The sequence below is a fragment of the Aythya marila genome (assembly GCF_965140915.1).
Source record: "Aythya marila genome assembly, chromosome: 2".
Lineage (NCBI taxonomy): Eukaryota > Metazoa > Chordata > Aves > Anseriformes > Anatidae > Aythya > Aythya marila.
In genome coordinates this window covers 31,339,197-31,356,127 of record NC_139043.1, presented here as the reverse complement: position 1 = coordinate 31,356,127, position 16,931 = coordinate 31,339,197, and the positions used below count along the sequence as shown (strand labels likewise).

Here is a 16,931-nt window from a genome sequence, read left to right as displayed (position 1 = left end):
ATAAGCCTCCTACACCAACAGAGAAGAAAAAATGCTTTCAACTGCAAAAAGGACAACTGCAACTCTCCTTTCATTTCTGAGCAATATTATCTGAACTACATTCATGCCTCCAGTGCTCATGAGAGCTGTGCTGTCAGCACAGAGATGCTCAATTTAGCAATCAAGCAGGACAGGGTGTAGTTAATCATACCCCTAGGTTGCTTTGAAGCAACAGAACACTGGAGGGGACAGAAGGAAGAAGGGAATGACTCATTTATATAAACTCATATAGCTGTATCATCTATGAGTTATTTCTCATTAAACTTGATTATAGGTATATTTTAACCGCTGAAGCTGAACTCTGTGGTTTGTGGGCATGTGCACATCATTTTCACTGCAGTCCCAGGTGATGTCAGCCCAAGAGACGTCTTTCCTGCAGCTGCAGCCACCCTCCACTCAAGCCACCCACTGCGAGAGCCTCCAGGGACATCTGTCTTGAAAGAGAGAGGTTGCAAAGCAGAGCCTTTGAAGAGCACAATTTCTTTACTGCAGGGTTAACTGGAATGTTACTTGAAGTTTAGGTCTCAGCTTCATACTAAATCACCCAGCGTGAATGCGCTTCTGCTTTTAACTCAGACTGCATAGCCATCAGTGGTAAAGAGGAGCATACGCTGGCAGTTGCCAGCACAGTCAATCAATCTGCAAATTTCAGCTCAGCTCTACTGCAGACAACTCATCTGGGAGGACAGCCTTAAGGCAAGAGCTCTTTCAATACGGGGAATGTCACCCACAGTACAATTACGGTCTTTATGATTTATTTTTTTCCTGGGAAGATTTTGCATCCAGTACCAAAAGACGGTACTTGGATACTGAAGATCATTTAAAGATAATTGGATTCTATCAAGAACAGAAACCCACCAAAACCTGAATGTCAAGCAGAACTTGAAGATTCAGTTGTAAGTGCAAGATTCCTACTGTTTGAGAAGAGAGTCTGCATCTTCTGGTTACGACACCTCCATACTGCAGGGGAGCATCTCTGAGGTCTAACTGGGCTACAGTAGACTGGAGTACTATTCCACAGGCACAAGAGATTTTCTCCCTCCTCATTATTTTGTAAATACTGACTCACCTTTTAATGCAGAGGTACACAGACACTTTGTGCCTGCTAAGGGGGTTTGTTGTTCAGAGGATGAAATTTTGATCCTCAAGAATGGTTATTAATTTCAATAGTGTCACGAGTTCACACTTGAAATTTCCAAGTTGGACACAAACTAAAAGAAAGGAGAGTCTGCAAGCCTGGACTATTTTGTATAAGTGATTTGCAATTTTTCTGGACAGATTTCTGATCCTGTGGCTGTGCTCTTTAAGCTTGGCTAAAACACTAATTACAGTAGCACTGCTTCTCTGGTTACCACTTAAAGCCAATGTCACTGCCAGGAATTAGTACAGAACAGGACAGGTTATTTTCCTCAGTACTCTACCAGGAGCACAAAGATATAATAATGTCAACAAGCTTTAACCAACTGCAGAACTGCTTTTGTAGATTATACCTACAAACTGGTAAAAATATTACATTGCACATTGTTTAGAGATGCGACAGATTTCAGAACAATTAAAAACACCACAGGTTTTCAGGCCTTCTAGATAGTAATGAACCTAACCACTCCAATTAATATATTCAGACATTTCCAGGTAATTCCTGGGAAAGTAATCCAAGGGCTATTTGGTAATGTAAAAATGGGAAGGATTTAAACCCAAGATGTTAAACTAAACTTGTCAAAGCATGGGGTGACAATCACATCTCCAATAATCATCTTCATGCCCAGGAAACAATCCCTCGTGATGAGTAACAAGCAATAAGCAGTCCACATGCCTGCTGGTAAATAGCTGCATTTCTGACTGCCTGTCCACAGATATCCAGATGCCTGTATTTGTCTCTAGGTACCTTGAAACCTCTCCAAATCCTATATAAGTTACAGATGAAGCACAACAGAAATGGGAATACAAGCATCTGCTGTTCCCTCACTGCCAACACAGCCATTAATAGCTTTTGGGGGCTGTTCTCCTTGACTAATAGGAAGCATAAGATACACTGTCATCAGCAAAGAACCTGTGATAAAGCATGTCTCTAAAAGGACTGGAAGGCTTGTTTCTAGCAGAGAGGTAAGAGCTGGGGAGGAAAGGGTGAGGTCCACCAGCACTGAAACGAAGCCGAGGCAGGCAGCACCCAGTCCCCATTTCAGGCTGGTATCTTCCTCTAGACAAACCAAAGTCATGAGCAGCTAAAGTGTGATAATAAGGATCATGTGGGAATCTTTCCTGGTTAATGCAGAAGCACACCCTCACCTAATGGGCACAGTCCGACTCCAAAGCTGCCTTAAATGGATGGAGCTAACAACTTCCTTACCATGTCCAGGCTCAAAGGGGTCCTACTACTACTGGCTGTAACATCAGGCTTGCAATTGCTGGTAGGCAACAGTATGTTTGTCAAATGGGCAAATGTAGCTTCAGCCTAAATGGGGGCAGGAAGGGCTGGCACCTGTGCTGCCTCATGACTGCATCACATGATAGAGCAGGAGGAACTCTGGCATGCCTGCCCAAGACACTCGAGACAGATATGGGCACGTGCACTCTGAATATTGCACATTCTGAACACTCCATACCTGCTGCAGTGTGCTTTCATGGATGGGCCATGGCTCCTAACGTTCTTCTAGACATCATGGGATATTGTGACACATGTAGTGCCGAGGCTAAGGTCTTCCCATCCTTCCTAACTAGCCTGCCCACATACATCTCCAGAGTCAGAACAAGGGCTTGTGGGGTGAGCAGAGTAGGTGGGAACTGGATTTTTGCAGCACCTTAAGTTTAATGTACCCATTTGTACTTTGTTTTTAGGTTCTTTGGAATGTCGGGGTTACTCTTGCAGGCTAATGCAGTAGTGAACTTACAAAAAAAAAAAAAAAAAAAAAAAACTTGAAAGGAATCCTATACAAAACTATTTATTTTAACCATCGCTTACTGTCCAACTGTACAGGTCTTAAAATATTGGCTCATTCGCCACGTGCAAAGTGATTTTTCCTTTTCCAAAGAAAACTCAATATAGTGCTTGTTGCAGGTTGCACTGTCAGGTTTTTCTTCAGTTATTCATGATCTTTACAAATTATAGAATTTGAAGGCAGAGGGACCACTGGGTGTACTGCTTTTTCATTTAATCATTGAGGCCACAGTATATTGACAGAAGGACGGAAATAAATCTGTCTGATTCACTTGTTTCACCTTTTGAAGCCATGAAAATATTTTATCAATTTGAACTTGTTTGACTTGAATGTGCACCTGGACACCACAGGGTGAACAAAGGTCGGTGCTGGGCTTCTGCTCCTGCTGATTTTTCTCCTTCAGCTATTTATAGCAGGAATGTCAGAACAAACTGTTTGGCACTCACCCATTGCACACACTGCAAGACCATTAGTCTCTATGACAACCTGATCTGAATAAACTTGCTAAGAAGTCTGCTTCACAATAAAAAAATAAATCTGTCAAACTGTGGCATCTGCAATGAACTGTCAGGGGAAGAAAAAAGGAGAAGAAATAAAGAAGAGCTCCATTCTTGCAGAGAGGGAATAACACTGTACTGGGTCTTGCTGGGATGGAGTTAACTTTCCCTGCAGTGGCCCATATTGGTGTTGCGCTCTGCATCTGTAGCTAGAACAGCATTGATCTCTCACCAGAGTTTTGTCTATTGCTGAGCAGTGCTGGCACAGCACCATGACCTCCTCCAACTCCCCCCTGCCCCCAGAGCCAGCAGGCTGGGGGTGGGCAAGAGGTGGGGAGGGGACATCACCAGGGCAGCTGACCTAAAGGGACATTCCATGCCACGTGATGTCACACTGGGCCATAAAAGTTGGGAAAGAACTGCTGTGCCACAGCAGCTGGGAGAGAGGAGCGAGAAGCAGCCCTGCAGCCCCAAGGTCAGTGCAGCAGGAGGGCATGAGGTGCTCCAGGCATGCAGCAGCAGTTCCCCTGAGGCTGAGAAAGCAGCTATGGTGGAGTTCAGCTGCCCAGCAGGGTAAAAATCACCACAAACACCCCCAAAAAAACTTGAAAAATCTTCCTGCCAAGATAGTTTGCTCTTTCAAATTTTTAAAAAACTAAACTCTAATTTGTTTTTTAAAGCTGTCAGAAATGTACAAAGATTTCTTCTCAGACCTGGTAATATACTAGGACAAAAATCCCCTCAGACTGTAGATACTGCTTAGATCCTGCTCAAGCTTGACTGTAGGATAAACAGAGAAAGAAGGGCTTGGTTTGACTTCTCCTGTTGCCACACACTCCTTTGAACTAACAAAGTGTAAAGTGTTTCAGAGTTCAATTCAAACATATTTTTGCATATGCAGTTACCTAGAGAACATCAATTTCCTATTACATCATAGGTGAGCAGTTGGCACACAGCAACTACACCACAGGAGAATGGTTTGAGCATTTAAAATTAAGGTCTCCCTACAAAGGGGCTACAGTCCAGCCCTGCCTCTAACACATGCCCATAACATACTTAATAACTTCGTTCAACACAGTCAAGTCAATGCCAGGTCCAATGTCCATGTACAGTATATGACAGTGCCTAAAGACTTTTACCTTTATAAAAGAGTACCACTATCTTCTGAAAGGCTTTCATGAAGTGGATGTTGTCATAACAGTACTCCTGCACCTTCTGGAGAAGAATCAGCTCTGACTGGCCTTGAGTGCTGAAGACAGCAAGCAGAGGGGCGTATTGCTGAAAGGAGGACACACAAAAAAAGCAAAGTGCATATCAGTATAGAAAAAGTAAAATAAACGTAGCTTCTTAGTTGTATGCATCATGAATTTCATCACTGAAAATGTTTCACTGAAACCGTAGATTTACTTGCCAATACATTTACCTAAACATATACAGTGCACATATAAATACCAATGAGCATTCTGTAACGTACTGCATGCTGTGAACTAAATTTCAGTATGACTTTTAGATACTGAATTTTGTAAAATGAATTTATGAGTCCACATCATTAAGTACTGGTGTTTGTACATTTCACAAGACAGCATACAGCATGTAGATTAAGGAATGACACTTTATTGATGGTCATTATGTAAGATATCCAAGGATGAAGCACATAAAACTATAAATCTCCAGTTTTCCAGGGGTTTCAGAAGTCTCAGGGAAATTCAGTTACTCCCATCTAACTGTGTTCAAGTGTCATTATTATTCTTACCACCATCAACCTATCATGAAAACATTGCTGTTTACCAAAGCAAAGGTTGTCAAAACATGGCACTAAGTGCTAATGAGATTCTGATAAGACAGCAGCTGTATGTTTCATCATCTTTTCCTGGAGTTTATTAATATAATAAAAGAAAATATTTTTCACTTTATGCAATTTGTATTATTTCAGATCCTAAAATTTAAAATTACATTAAAGGATCAAATCTGAGTCACTCTTTCCTTAAAAAATGACAGTTTTTATATCCATCTCTCTAATTTCCTTTCTTCTTAGCCTGCAATGAGTCCAGCTAAGGCTGCAATTTTAAATTTAAGATACTATTAAAAGCATTTTTCAGAGCTGAAGGGAAGAAAGAATACCCGTGATCTTCAGATCCCCTGGCCATAAATATAAGTTAACATTACTATTTAAATTGTTCTCGCATTGATCAGTTCAGCCTTTCTTTGTTTTCAATAATACTGCTTGGCTTTTACCAGCTGGAATTGCAATGGCTTGATGTAACGGTGTTAAACCTGTGTGACTAGGGCTCCCAACTGGTAATGTCAGGTAACTGAGCACCTTAGGCAGCAGTGATATAAACGTTCAAAAACATGCTTTAGGACATCTTTACAAGGGGCTAAATCTTGAGGATGTTACTCAATGTGATCCACAGGAAAAAAAAAAAAATATTGAAACACATGAAAAAAATGAGCACAATCTGAATTATTTTGCAAAAGATATTCTAGAGCAACCTGTATTGGCTATTAACTTAGAGAGAGAGCAAGAAGTCATACAGTAACTAATAAGAGCAGCTAGTCAACCAGACAGTGTAGTTACTTTTGGAAGAAGCTGTTTTACAAATTATGAAAAAAAGACTACAACACTGCTAACACTAGATGTTGAGTTTTTCCACTTCAGAAAGGTATACATATGTTTTCAAAAACAATTTACTTTTTACTCCACAAAAATTATGGGACTGTGGGTAGCAAGATTCCTCCCATTCTTCTCTTCGGCCCTATAAACATCCAGCCGTTACTTAGTCAAGTTGCAGGGAGGCAGGGCAATATACACTGCAGTTTGTCTAGTACTATCAGCAGAACCCAATCCCATCCACAGGTCTGTGATTTGCAGCTGCCTCTTGGTGTTAAGTGATTTATTAAAAAATATCTTAACTTCTCAGTTTAGAAATAAGAGATCCTCATATTGCTAAGTTGACCGACTCCCTTCACATTCCTCTCGCTCATTAACTGGTACAGACTTAGAACTGGAAGTTTCACAAGTGTCTAAATGACTGAGGAACCATAAAATTAGATTTCTCTCATTGTTGGCCAAGCAAAGCTGCCGTATTTTCCATTTGCCTCAGGTTATGTTGCAAAAGGTCGGCAGCTCTTGTGTCACAAAGCTGACACCACAGTTTTGTTTCTAGTGAGAACTGTCTAGACGATTCTCTCCATCCACGAGGATGGGGCTAGATCCTAGGTGGCCTAGGGGTTAAGTCGTACTGTAGCTGTGAGGTTACTGGAAGGCTGAGGAGCTTACCCTGTAAGATTCAGGGTTTAACAGCTTTCCATATCTCCTCCTCAGCCCAAAACTTACCAGTCCTGCAGTACAGATGGCACACATGACATCCACATTTACTGCACCTTGGAATTTCTTTCCAGGGGTCCATTGCACACAGCTTACTAAAAGAAATCTAATGACTTCAGCAGACTGGTACCTACATGTCAGTGCTAGGAGAACTGTGAGTTATCTGTTGGTACAGCCACACAACAATAAGTCACAGCACCTGGCATGTTCCACTTTGAGTAGGTATTTATATGCATACTGACTCACACCATCAGGGCAAAGCAACTCCATTAATTGTTTCAGGGAACGTCAACACACAGGAGAAAACTGGGCTGTGTGTCACGCTAACACACTTAATTTGATTTCTGGAGTTGGATCACACATTTGGTCAGCTTAGAGCCCAAAGAGGGGAATCCAAGACCAATGTGGAACAAATACTGTTTATTTCTGAGCAAGGACAAGTAAAGAAGCAGCAGCTAGTAAAATCTACACTTTTATTTCTAGTACTTCTGTTAAACTCCTACCTGTAAGTATAAATAGTAAACACCCCATAAAACTCATCTGATTTTAGCCTTTGCACATAGTAATGAAGATGCGTATCTTACATAGGTAAGTTGCTTTACCTAATTTAGTGGTGTTACACACATAGCTGATGGCTTGCTAAGCAAGGCTTGTAGGACTAAGCATCCAGTCAACAATATCTGTACAAAGCCAGATATGTTTCTCTTCCCACTATTCAAATATTCCAAGAAGTATTTGTTAATTTGCCCTGCGGTACTAGATGATAAATCTCAATGGATACTCTGTTACAACTCAAATAAAGAGATGTGATCAATCACTACATCAAAAGAACAAGAAAAACAGTGTCTCTCCTCCTTCTGGAAACTCTCTCATCTTTCTACTGTTATTTGGGTTGTTGTAGCTGCAGAAGACTTCAAGGCATTCAATTTTACCATCAAAGACTATGCAAGATCCCAAGTGACTACATTTCTAGGATGACTGATGTTGCTCTTGGGAACCTAAATTCAGATGAAACGACAGTCATAGTAGGAGCTAAACCGATGTGGGAACTTCAAATATGGGAAAGCACCAATACAAAGAGGAAAGGAATTCTGATCAAGCTTAAGATCCATTTTATCACCAAAAAAAAGTACTGATTGCTTTTGTCTTATGGTACATTTTTGCAGTCCTGGCTGTGAAGGAGTATCTTTTTGCTCACAGTAAACTTAGTCCTTTTCAGCTGGTAAACTGAAAAGCCTTTCTTTCCATGTCCTGAGTTCAAGTGTCTTGCACTGCGCAATCCTTCATGATTGGATTGAAGAATGATAACCATTGCAAGGACTCTGATTATTCTGCACTGTGCTTTGTTTTGTTTTTTTTTTTTCCTCCTGAGGTTGCAAGGGCTTTTGTAGCAGTACGTAACTGTGACACTGCAACCTGTCATCACTTAAAAAAAAACACAGTCTGGCTTTCTATGCATTTAGTTCTCTTACCCATAAGCAGAGCATCTGGGCTAGAAAGTGCACACTCACTACACAGTGCAAAGGCTCTCAAGTCAGCTCCTGCCTTACTAGCTGAGTAGCAGCTACCCAGCTCCCACAGTCAGCAACAGCATCAAACATTTCACAAGTTCAGAGCTCAGTAGTCCTGCCAGGATCTAAACAGCTCTGTGCAAAGCCAGCACAGGTGCTGCCTCACCATGCTCCCAAAACTTCTTTGCTCCTGGCAAAGACATTGCAAAGACAATTCCAGCAGGCTTACTAGTCAGGTCTAAAAAGACTCAAGTCTCAGCACTTGTTTAATATTGTGCCCTAGGCAAGGAGCCTCTCAGCACGCTGAAAAAGCATAATGCAAAGGCACTCAAGCTACAACCACCTCAGCTTGCCCTGGTTTTCTGCACTGTATGCCTCAGGGGACAGTACAGCATTCAATAATCTGCACCTTATTTTAGCATTACTGTGAATGAAGGAGAAGGTACTACACACAAGATACTGCAATGCATGGTATTGCTATTAGCCCTTAAGACTGAATCTCCTGGATTTAAACAAGTAAGAACTTGGCAGCTCTAGAATGTATTCTGTTGTTTCACAGCAAGCTCTTCCCCTCGTCACCCAGGTACACACCTTTAGATGTTTGAGGGCTTGCTCTGCAACCAGCTCTTCCTTCTTGTTCCATTCCACAGCATTCATTACACAGGTCCACAGGAGACCAATCACTGCTGGCTCCGGCAGCTCGTTTCTTTTCATTTCCTCTTTTACATAAAGCACTACCTGAAGCATGAAATAAAATGCTGTGTTGAGCAACATTTCCAATCAGCCAGTAACAAGTCCATCACCACAGTACAGAAACAACAAGAAACAAATTTAGAACAAGAATAAAAACACTTACCATGTTTTTATTTGGCAACATTACTATTACTTGACTACAAGTTTTCTCCTTCCCATACAAACTAACAGTTAATGCAGGTACATGAACTTCATTCTCATCAAGTCTAACTGAACATAAAAATGTAGTCAATTACACTTACAAATCTATAAGGTGTTTTGTTGCTTTGGCCTTTTGAAGGCACAAAGTGAGTTGATCGATAAATTAAAGTAATTTAAAGAAAAACAGAGGAAATCTTTAGGAGTCTGTACCTGCTCCTCTCTATTTATTCTTTATTTACATCTTTAACTATGATTATATAAACAGAAGTTGTAAAACACTCTTTACCTCCTTAATTGGGCATTCCTGAGAGAGACGTTCTTGTAGCTCTTTTTGAAGTTCTTTACGAGTCCCCAGTGACTGCTGAACTCTAAGGAAATCTGAGAGCTCTTTTAAACCTGCTTCAGTAAAATACTTGGCAAAATGATCCACATTCTGCCTGTTGGCTGGAAACAGTTCCTAAAAAGACAGGAAAGCTCTCTGTTACGTAAATAACAAACAAGGACTCTTGACAAAATGGAATTTATTTATTTATTTATTTATTTATTTATTTATTTTTAAGTCTGTTCAATGGTAATCACCTGTTACCACACCTGTTACTGCTTGTATTAACACTGGAAAAGTCAACACTTCGTTCCCCTTGTTTAATTAGAGCAGAGAGAAGAAATGATGGTCAGTTATGCAAAAAGCCTAACACCCTTTCTACACATACTAAGGGTACACATTAAGGGCACATACTAGTGAACAGCTGTGAGTGTAAGACTGTGCTCAAAACAGCTGAGCACCTTCCAAGTTCCAAGAGTCTTGTAGGGAAAGTGCAAAGGAATAGATGGTAAAGCCATCATACTCTAAGCACGTTTATCATGCCCTCCCAGTTCTTCCACGCATTTACCTCAGCAATATATAGGCACCTTGGCCTAAACGTCACTACTCTGCTGTGCAATGATTACCACTGATTCATCCCTTATCAAAAATCACAACATCCACAATGCACACTGTTAACATTAACTCAGAGGCGCTTCTAATTAAAGAAACTGTCAATATATGGTTTTGTCAATCTATGATTTGTCAAAGTCCAGCTACTTAAAAAAATATGTATTTCTTAAAATTTGCTATAGCGTATGCCATGTCTCAGCATGGATTCAGTGGTATTTGCTTACAATGAAACTCTGGTGGAATGGAGAGTACTTCCCCACCCTCCCCCAAAGAGACTCCAGACCCTCAGTATACTTGTTTATCAAAAAGCAGATTAAGAAGAAACTTTCTTCAACTCATCTCTGCTAAGCAACAACATCTGACACTTGATACTTCTTTAATATAGCAGCATAATGAGAGCCAACAGCTGAAAGCTTTAGTCACTGAAGTTTAAAATGGAAATAAGACACAGTTGGCTTTTTTCCCTTCTAATAAATGGTGTAATTAGCCCATTTCCCAGCTTTGTGGCAAATGATTTATGATTTGGACTCTTGAAATCAAATACAAACTGAAGAGATGAAGGGGTGTGGGAGGCTGCTTTGCTTTTGAAAGATTCTAGCTTAATCATAAATTATTGAAGTAGAAACAGGAAATACTGCTGAAATTCTCTAGGCAGTGCTACACAGGATGTAGCACATCTGATCGGATTATCGCAGCAATCTTTTTGAAGATTAAAAAAACTATTGATCTTCAGAAATAAACTGGCAGAGAAAGGCGTATGACATTGTTCCATATTCATATACACTGAACACCTCAGGCCACTGCTACAAACCAAGAACACAGGTTTTGAGTCAAAAGGCTGAAAGCTTTCTCTGCATTGCTACTACTAGTTCTGCTGTCATCACTGCAGGACCATTTATGTTACCCAGATGGCTACTGCTGTGGAAAATTAGCTTACTCTGCTGCCGCCATACTATTCAAACATTGTCGGTTTGGAAAACTATATGCTCATCTTTTGTGATTACACAAACTCTTTATACTTCAATTCTTATTTACAAATGTAAAACATTACAAATAAAAATGAAAACCTTTGTGCACAGTTGCTCGTGGTGTGTTTTGTTAGAAAGAAACATTTAATTAATTCCCAACCCCCATGTATACAGCCTTTCAGGAGGCACTTAACTACAGGAAAAATAGAGACGATGTTGAAACGTGTTATTTAGTGTTCCTCAACCTGTATCAATGCTACACAGCCATAACAAAATTGCTGAGATTCAAATTATTTTAAAAATGCTAAGAGAGTCTGAGGGGGAGTTAACATGCTTAGAGCAAGCTACCACCTGAATTTTATTTTCTTCTTTTCCTCAAGGAGAGATAAGGATTATTGAAAATATATTGTACTTACTAGCAATCTCTTATCAAGGTTGGCTTTTCTTAAAGCAGAGGTAACAGAATTGGCATCTTTCTCTGCCATCCATGCTTTAAAAAGTTTTACAGCAAAAGAGGCTGCAATCCCTGTTTGAGAAAATACACAAAACGTGTTTCAGCAATTTTCAACATGAATTAGAGATGGTTACAAGAATTTAATACGTAATGAAAATACATTTATGACAACAGGACCAAACATGTGAAGCTGAAGTGCACTTTTTTCTTTAATGAGGTATTAACTTTCTGAAGTATGCTACACTGTTTGAAAATCCTTTCATTCTGTTTTAACCATCTATCTTTAACTGTTCAAAGATTTTGCTTGCAATTATTTTTCCTACCTCCCCCATTTACAGACCAAATCTAATGCAAAAGGAAAAATTATGTGTTAAATCAGCTAGGAAACAGAGGCACAAAATAAAGGACAGTCAGAAATAAGAACTCGAAATAAGAAGTATAATCAAAGGGTGTTTTTTTTTTTTTTTTTAAAGTCCTGGATACGGTTAAATCACTTCACAGCTTCAAGGTAATAGCCATCCTGCTAGAAGGTACTTAGTTGGCAGGCCCAGGCACAAAATACTATTTTGAGCAGAAGAATTCCTTCCTTAAGGCAACTTACTATTTTTTTTACATTAAATCCAAAATAACTGTGTCCACTACCTGCAGGTTTCCAGCTCTGCTCCAGCTTCTTGGCTGCAAAGAGCCAGATGAAAGTGAGCTGCAGTGTCTCAGAGCTGGAGACTCAGCTCTTTCCTGCTGAAGTGGTCCCTGTTATGTTTCTTCATACTACATTCATGTCAACATTTACAGTACTACTGACGGTGATGATAATATGTAACTGTGTACAGCCAGCCATTATAGTTTTGTGGTTTTCCTTCAAACAGTCCCCAAAGTCTAAGATCTACATGGTTCCTTCTGACAGGAAGTAGCTTAGTCATTCCTAGCCGCTTAATTGATACCCATTCTTTTTATTTCTAGGATACATTGACTAAATGAGTCACCAAACAAAAATGGAAGCAATTATTCCCCAAGCAGCATCAACTTCATTAACATTCGTTACAGATCTTGACTGTTATGACAGTTTCACCAACCTTATTTCAAGAGCTTAATTGTGAGGCATGATCCTTTGAGAAGTACTATATGTAACTATGGATGCATAATGCCATGAAAGAGACCTAAAAATACCACCACTTTGGGCTTGTTTTACATATTGTGCATCATGTTGCAAATGAAACCAGCACGATGCAGGGATCATAAGTGCTATGAGCTGACCAGTCTTGACCAGAACTGACCAAGCCTGTTCAACTAACAGGGGCCCTCTGAATAACACACACCTGTAACTCTGAACCTGCAAACACCATTCAGCCTATTTGAAATGTGCACGTGCATTGCAGAGCTGTGGCTGAACTTGATAAAGTAGTCAGAGGCATTTATAGCTAGAAATCATTATTCACAGCCCACGTGCTCTGTACAATACTTATACAAAGCTGTGACAATATAACCCATTCATATCTGAGGGCAAGCTAATGCAAACAGAATTTATCTACTGCAGCATCGCTATAACCTCTCAGTGAGCAGTGCCTGGTGGCACACACCTCGGAATTTGGCTTGAAGCACGTCTTTTGTTAGATGTCAGTAAGATCCACACTGCACCTTGTTAGGTCACAGGCTTCTTCTTTATAAAAGCAAGCATGGAATAACAAAAACACCAACCAGCTGCAAAAAAAACATGCCTGTAACAGAAAAGCACTCCTCCTCTGACCACTGGAATAGTGACCAAGATCAAATGGAGCTGTCTTTGTCACCAAGCACTGCTCCCATACCTATGTCCTAAATCCTTTTTCAAGCTTTATCTTAAAACAAGTTTTAAGCCAGTAACCTGTATCAGAAGGAGACTGTTCCAAGGCTTCACTACCTTCATGTTTTAAAACTTCTAATTTACAGTCTGAATTCATTACTGGTCAGTTGCTATGCTCTATTCCTGTCTGCCACGGTCTTTTCCATCAAAATAGCTTGTCTTTTTCTTTTTTCCCCCCTATCAACTCTATTGGCATAGAGCAACTTCAGCCATTTATTTTATTGATTATCTCCATTAGCTGTTCTTTGTATTTGCATTCGTTTTCCAACATGACTGATGATAAGGCTTCACCGGTACCATGAACATTTTTCTCCTTCTCTGCTAGAAATGTCAGACATCCCCAGAATACATTTTTTCCCATTTATATATGTCACACTAGAAGTAATGACAACACTGAAAAGGGGTAATCCTAAAATTTATATTTGCCCTCAAACTTGACAGATCATCAATCAGTACAAACTACCCTTACCTTCCTTATAGCCAATCTTTTCTTTGCCCATGTTACAATTCTCATTTTTATCCAACAACTCCATCAGCTCAACTAATTGTTTCATCATGTATCTTACAAAAGTTTATCTTACCTTTCCTTAAATTATGGAAAAAAAATTGCTGGAGGCAATCAGCTATATTCTTATATAATCTACCTGCTTTAAGCCTTGATCCTTTTTCTGTTTCATTTGTATATGCATCTGTAATCATTCTTCCATAAAACATCTTTTCCAGAACACTGACTGAACAACCTTTTCCTCAAATGGTGATATGGATACATTTTGTGTGTATATACACACGAGTATGTGTGTGTGTATATAGATAGATACATACATACACACACACACACACAGACACACACACACACACAAATATACCAAGAAACAAAACTGGAAGTAAGGTCCTGACAAAAGTTTAGAGCTCTCAAAAACAAACTGATGATACGAATTGAATTTGTTCTAGCACTTGTACATAACAATTGCACTCTTGAGATGTTAAATTAAAAAAAAAAGTTGATTAGACAAATCTGAGTTTTCAGATGCCTCTTGTGTTGCCCTAAGAACAGAATTTGATTTAAAAACATTGCAGTTCCCTAAAACAGGGATTATTACTTCTGTTTGAATTTTCTCCTACTTTAATTCTGATCCTGAAAAGTTGCGGCTGATGACAGAGCAAAACTGCAGCTGTGGCTTTTATTTCTGCAGCATTTAGAAAACAAATGCATGCTGCAAACAATGTGCAGTTAGAATACTTTTTTAAATAAATCAAAGTTAACACATTTTGGCTAATACGTAGCTTAAAAAAAGCAGACCTCTCCCCCTGCCCCCCGCCAAACAAACAAACAAAAAACACTAAAACCCCTGTCACAAAAAGGCATTAATGCCTCAAGATTGGAAGAGCTGTTACCCATCATATGGTAAAGATGAGTCCATGGGAAAAACACATCAAATACTCATTACTCGTATGCAGTCAAGACTGATGACTTGAATTATTTTGTTCCCTTCTGCAATACCCACTTGGTCTGTATATGCTATGTCCCAGTTCACGTTTACTTGCACACGATATTGGCAAAACTTGCCAAAATATTACTAGGCATATCTCAGGAAAAGATGTCACACTTCACACACGTATAGTATCACAAGAATCCAGACATACTACATTTTTGCTGTATAATATACAAAAAAAACTAAGTGTTTTAATTTTTTTTTATTTATTTTTATTTTGTTGGTATTCTCCTAACTTTTTACTGCCTTGTTAGATTTCAGAAAGTGCATTGGCCTTTCCTGTCTGTATATGCTTCTGCTTTAAAATTCTGCTTTCTGTTTAACAGTTTTTACAGACTTCCATCGTATAAAATACGTTGCAGTAAAATACATCTCCTATTAAAGCTAATGTAAGGAAAAAGGTCATTTAGAAAGTTACCTTCTTTGACTATATTGTCAGTGAAGAGGCTTGTTAAAATGGTAGCAGGAAGAGTCCCATTGGCTAACAGGATCCCAGAGAGCATCGCCAACTTTGTCTGCTCTGTTTCAGTGAAGGCTTTAAGAAACAGCAGGAGCTGTGGGCCAGACAAGAAAAGACAGATACATTTGAGCCATAGACAGTGGTAACAGAGATAAAGAATTAAGCTATCTATTAATATTCATTTCTCAACAAGTCCTGCTGTAATTAGTAGCACTCATATCAAAATCAAAAGTGCCATTTCAGTGATCACTAACAATTTCACTTTCCATAGGGATACAAGCATGTGGAATACTGCTTTACTCAGACAGACAAGGTCTGTCATATTCTTCAAAAAAGCATGCAAGTGTTAAAAAAAAAAAAAAAAAAAAAAAAAAAAAACACTCATTAAAGGCTTAACAACCACAGAAATTAACGGGAGTTGTTCAGGAACACAGACTTGATTGCAACAGGCTGACAGAAGCCTGCCCATTCACATCACCAAATTTTGGACCAAGACCCACACAACTGCCGTTCCTTTTCTAGCTAACAAAAACTATTACTCATGCAAACAATGATAAGATGAGAAAGTTCTCTGTTTTCCTTTTGAGGAAGGAAACCCAGCACAATTATTCCAGATTTTCTATTGGCTAAAGTTAGAATTTTCAAGTTCAGACCTTCTTGGTGGATCTGATAAAAGACAGGACCACAAGTTGCTCTAAGACCCGGCTATTCCCACTCCTAATTAAAACATCTTGAGGAAAAAATACAATTTCACTACGCCTTAAGTGCTAAAAGGTAAATAATTAGATATTCTAAAGTATAATTTTAAAGTCTAAGTTTTATGTGTATTTTAAATTTCATTTCAAGGTATGACTTGGAAAGTATATTAAAGCATTATAGCTCTTTTCCTTTTTAGCAAGAAAAAAGTTGTGCAAAATAAGATTTTCTCACTAGCATTATCATTAACAATGTCTTCTTAACATGTTGTTAGCGAGCACATTATGGGTGATGGAAAATGGAAAGCTAGACAGCAAAGGACTGGGGGAAAGGAAAAAAAGGCTGCAGGCATGAATTTCTGGACTTAAAGAGGAAGTTCCATTTCCAGCTACCAGCACTTGATTCAAGTGCCTCCTGTGGTCATCACCTTTACTTCCTTCTCCAAATGAGCACCAGATGCAATCAAAGCAGACCAGCTCATTCTAATGAAAAATTTGCACTCAGTTTCCAGATGAAGTATATTTCATAATTAGCAATACCTACAAAGGGATAGGACAGCAGATACGCCCCTGTACTTGTTTATTCCCATGGATAGTGAGAGCTCTTCTCCAAGATACCCAATAATCTTAGCAGTAACTGTAAAGATTTCTAAGTATAATATTAAAAAAAAAATCCAGATAACAAATTAAGTTATTGAAAGACATGCGAAGTTTTATGAATACCTCTGATCTGTATCCGCAAACAAAACCAGAAAAAAACCTTTTCATTCATACAGTAGTACTTACATAACATCAGCTTTAAATTACAGCTTACACAAGCCTGAATGATTCAGCCACAGACATATCATTTGGCGTTTTAGTGGGCTCCAGACAAATGATTGC

At 39.2% G+C, this 16,931-nt stretch overlaps 1 protein-coding gene across 1 annotated transcript in view; it reads right to left on the bottom strand.

The window, feature by feature from the left end:
* Window positions 1-16,931, bottom strand: part of BZW2 (basic leucine zipper and W2 domains 2) — a 55,559-nt gene that overhangs the window by 4,187 nt on the left and 34,441 nt on the right. The window contains exons 6-10 of the mRNA XM_082753749.1: window positions 15,313-15,448; window positions 11,524-11,633; window positions 9,492-9,662; window positions 8,903-9,049; window positions 4,612-4,750 (exon numbers count right to left, since the gene is read on the bottom strand). Coding sequence (XP_082609875.1) covers window positions 4,612-4,750; window positions 8,903-9,049; window positions 9,492-9,662; window positions 11,524-11,633; window positions 15,313-15,448 — 703 coding nt within the window. The remainder of the gene's footprint in view (window positions 1-4,611; window positions 4,751-8,902; window positions 9,050-9,491; window positions 9,663-11,523; window positions 11,634-15,312; window positions 15,449-16,931) is intronic.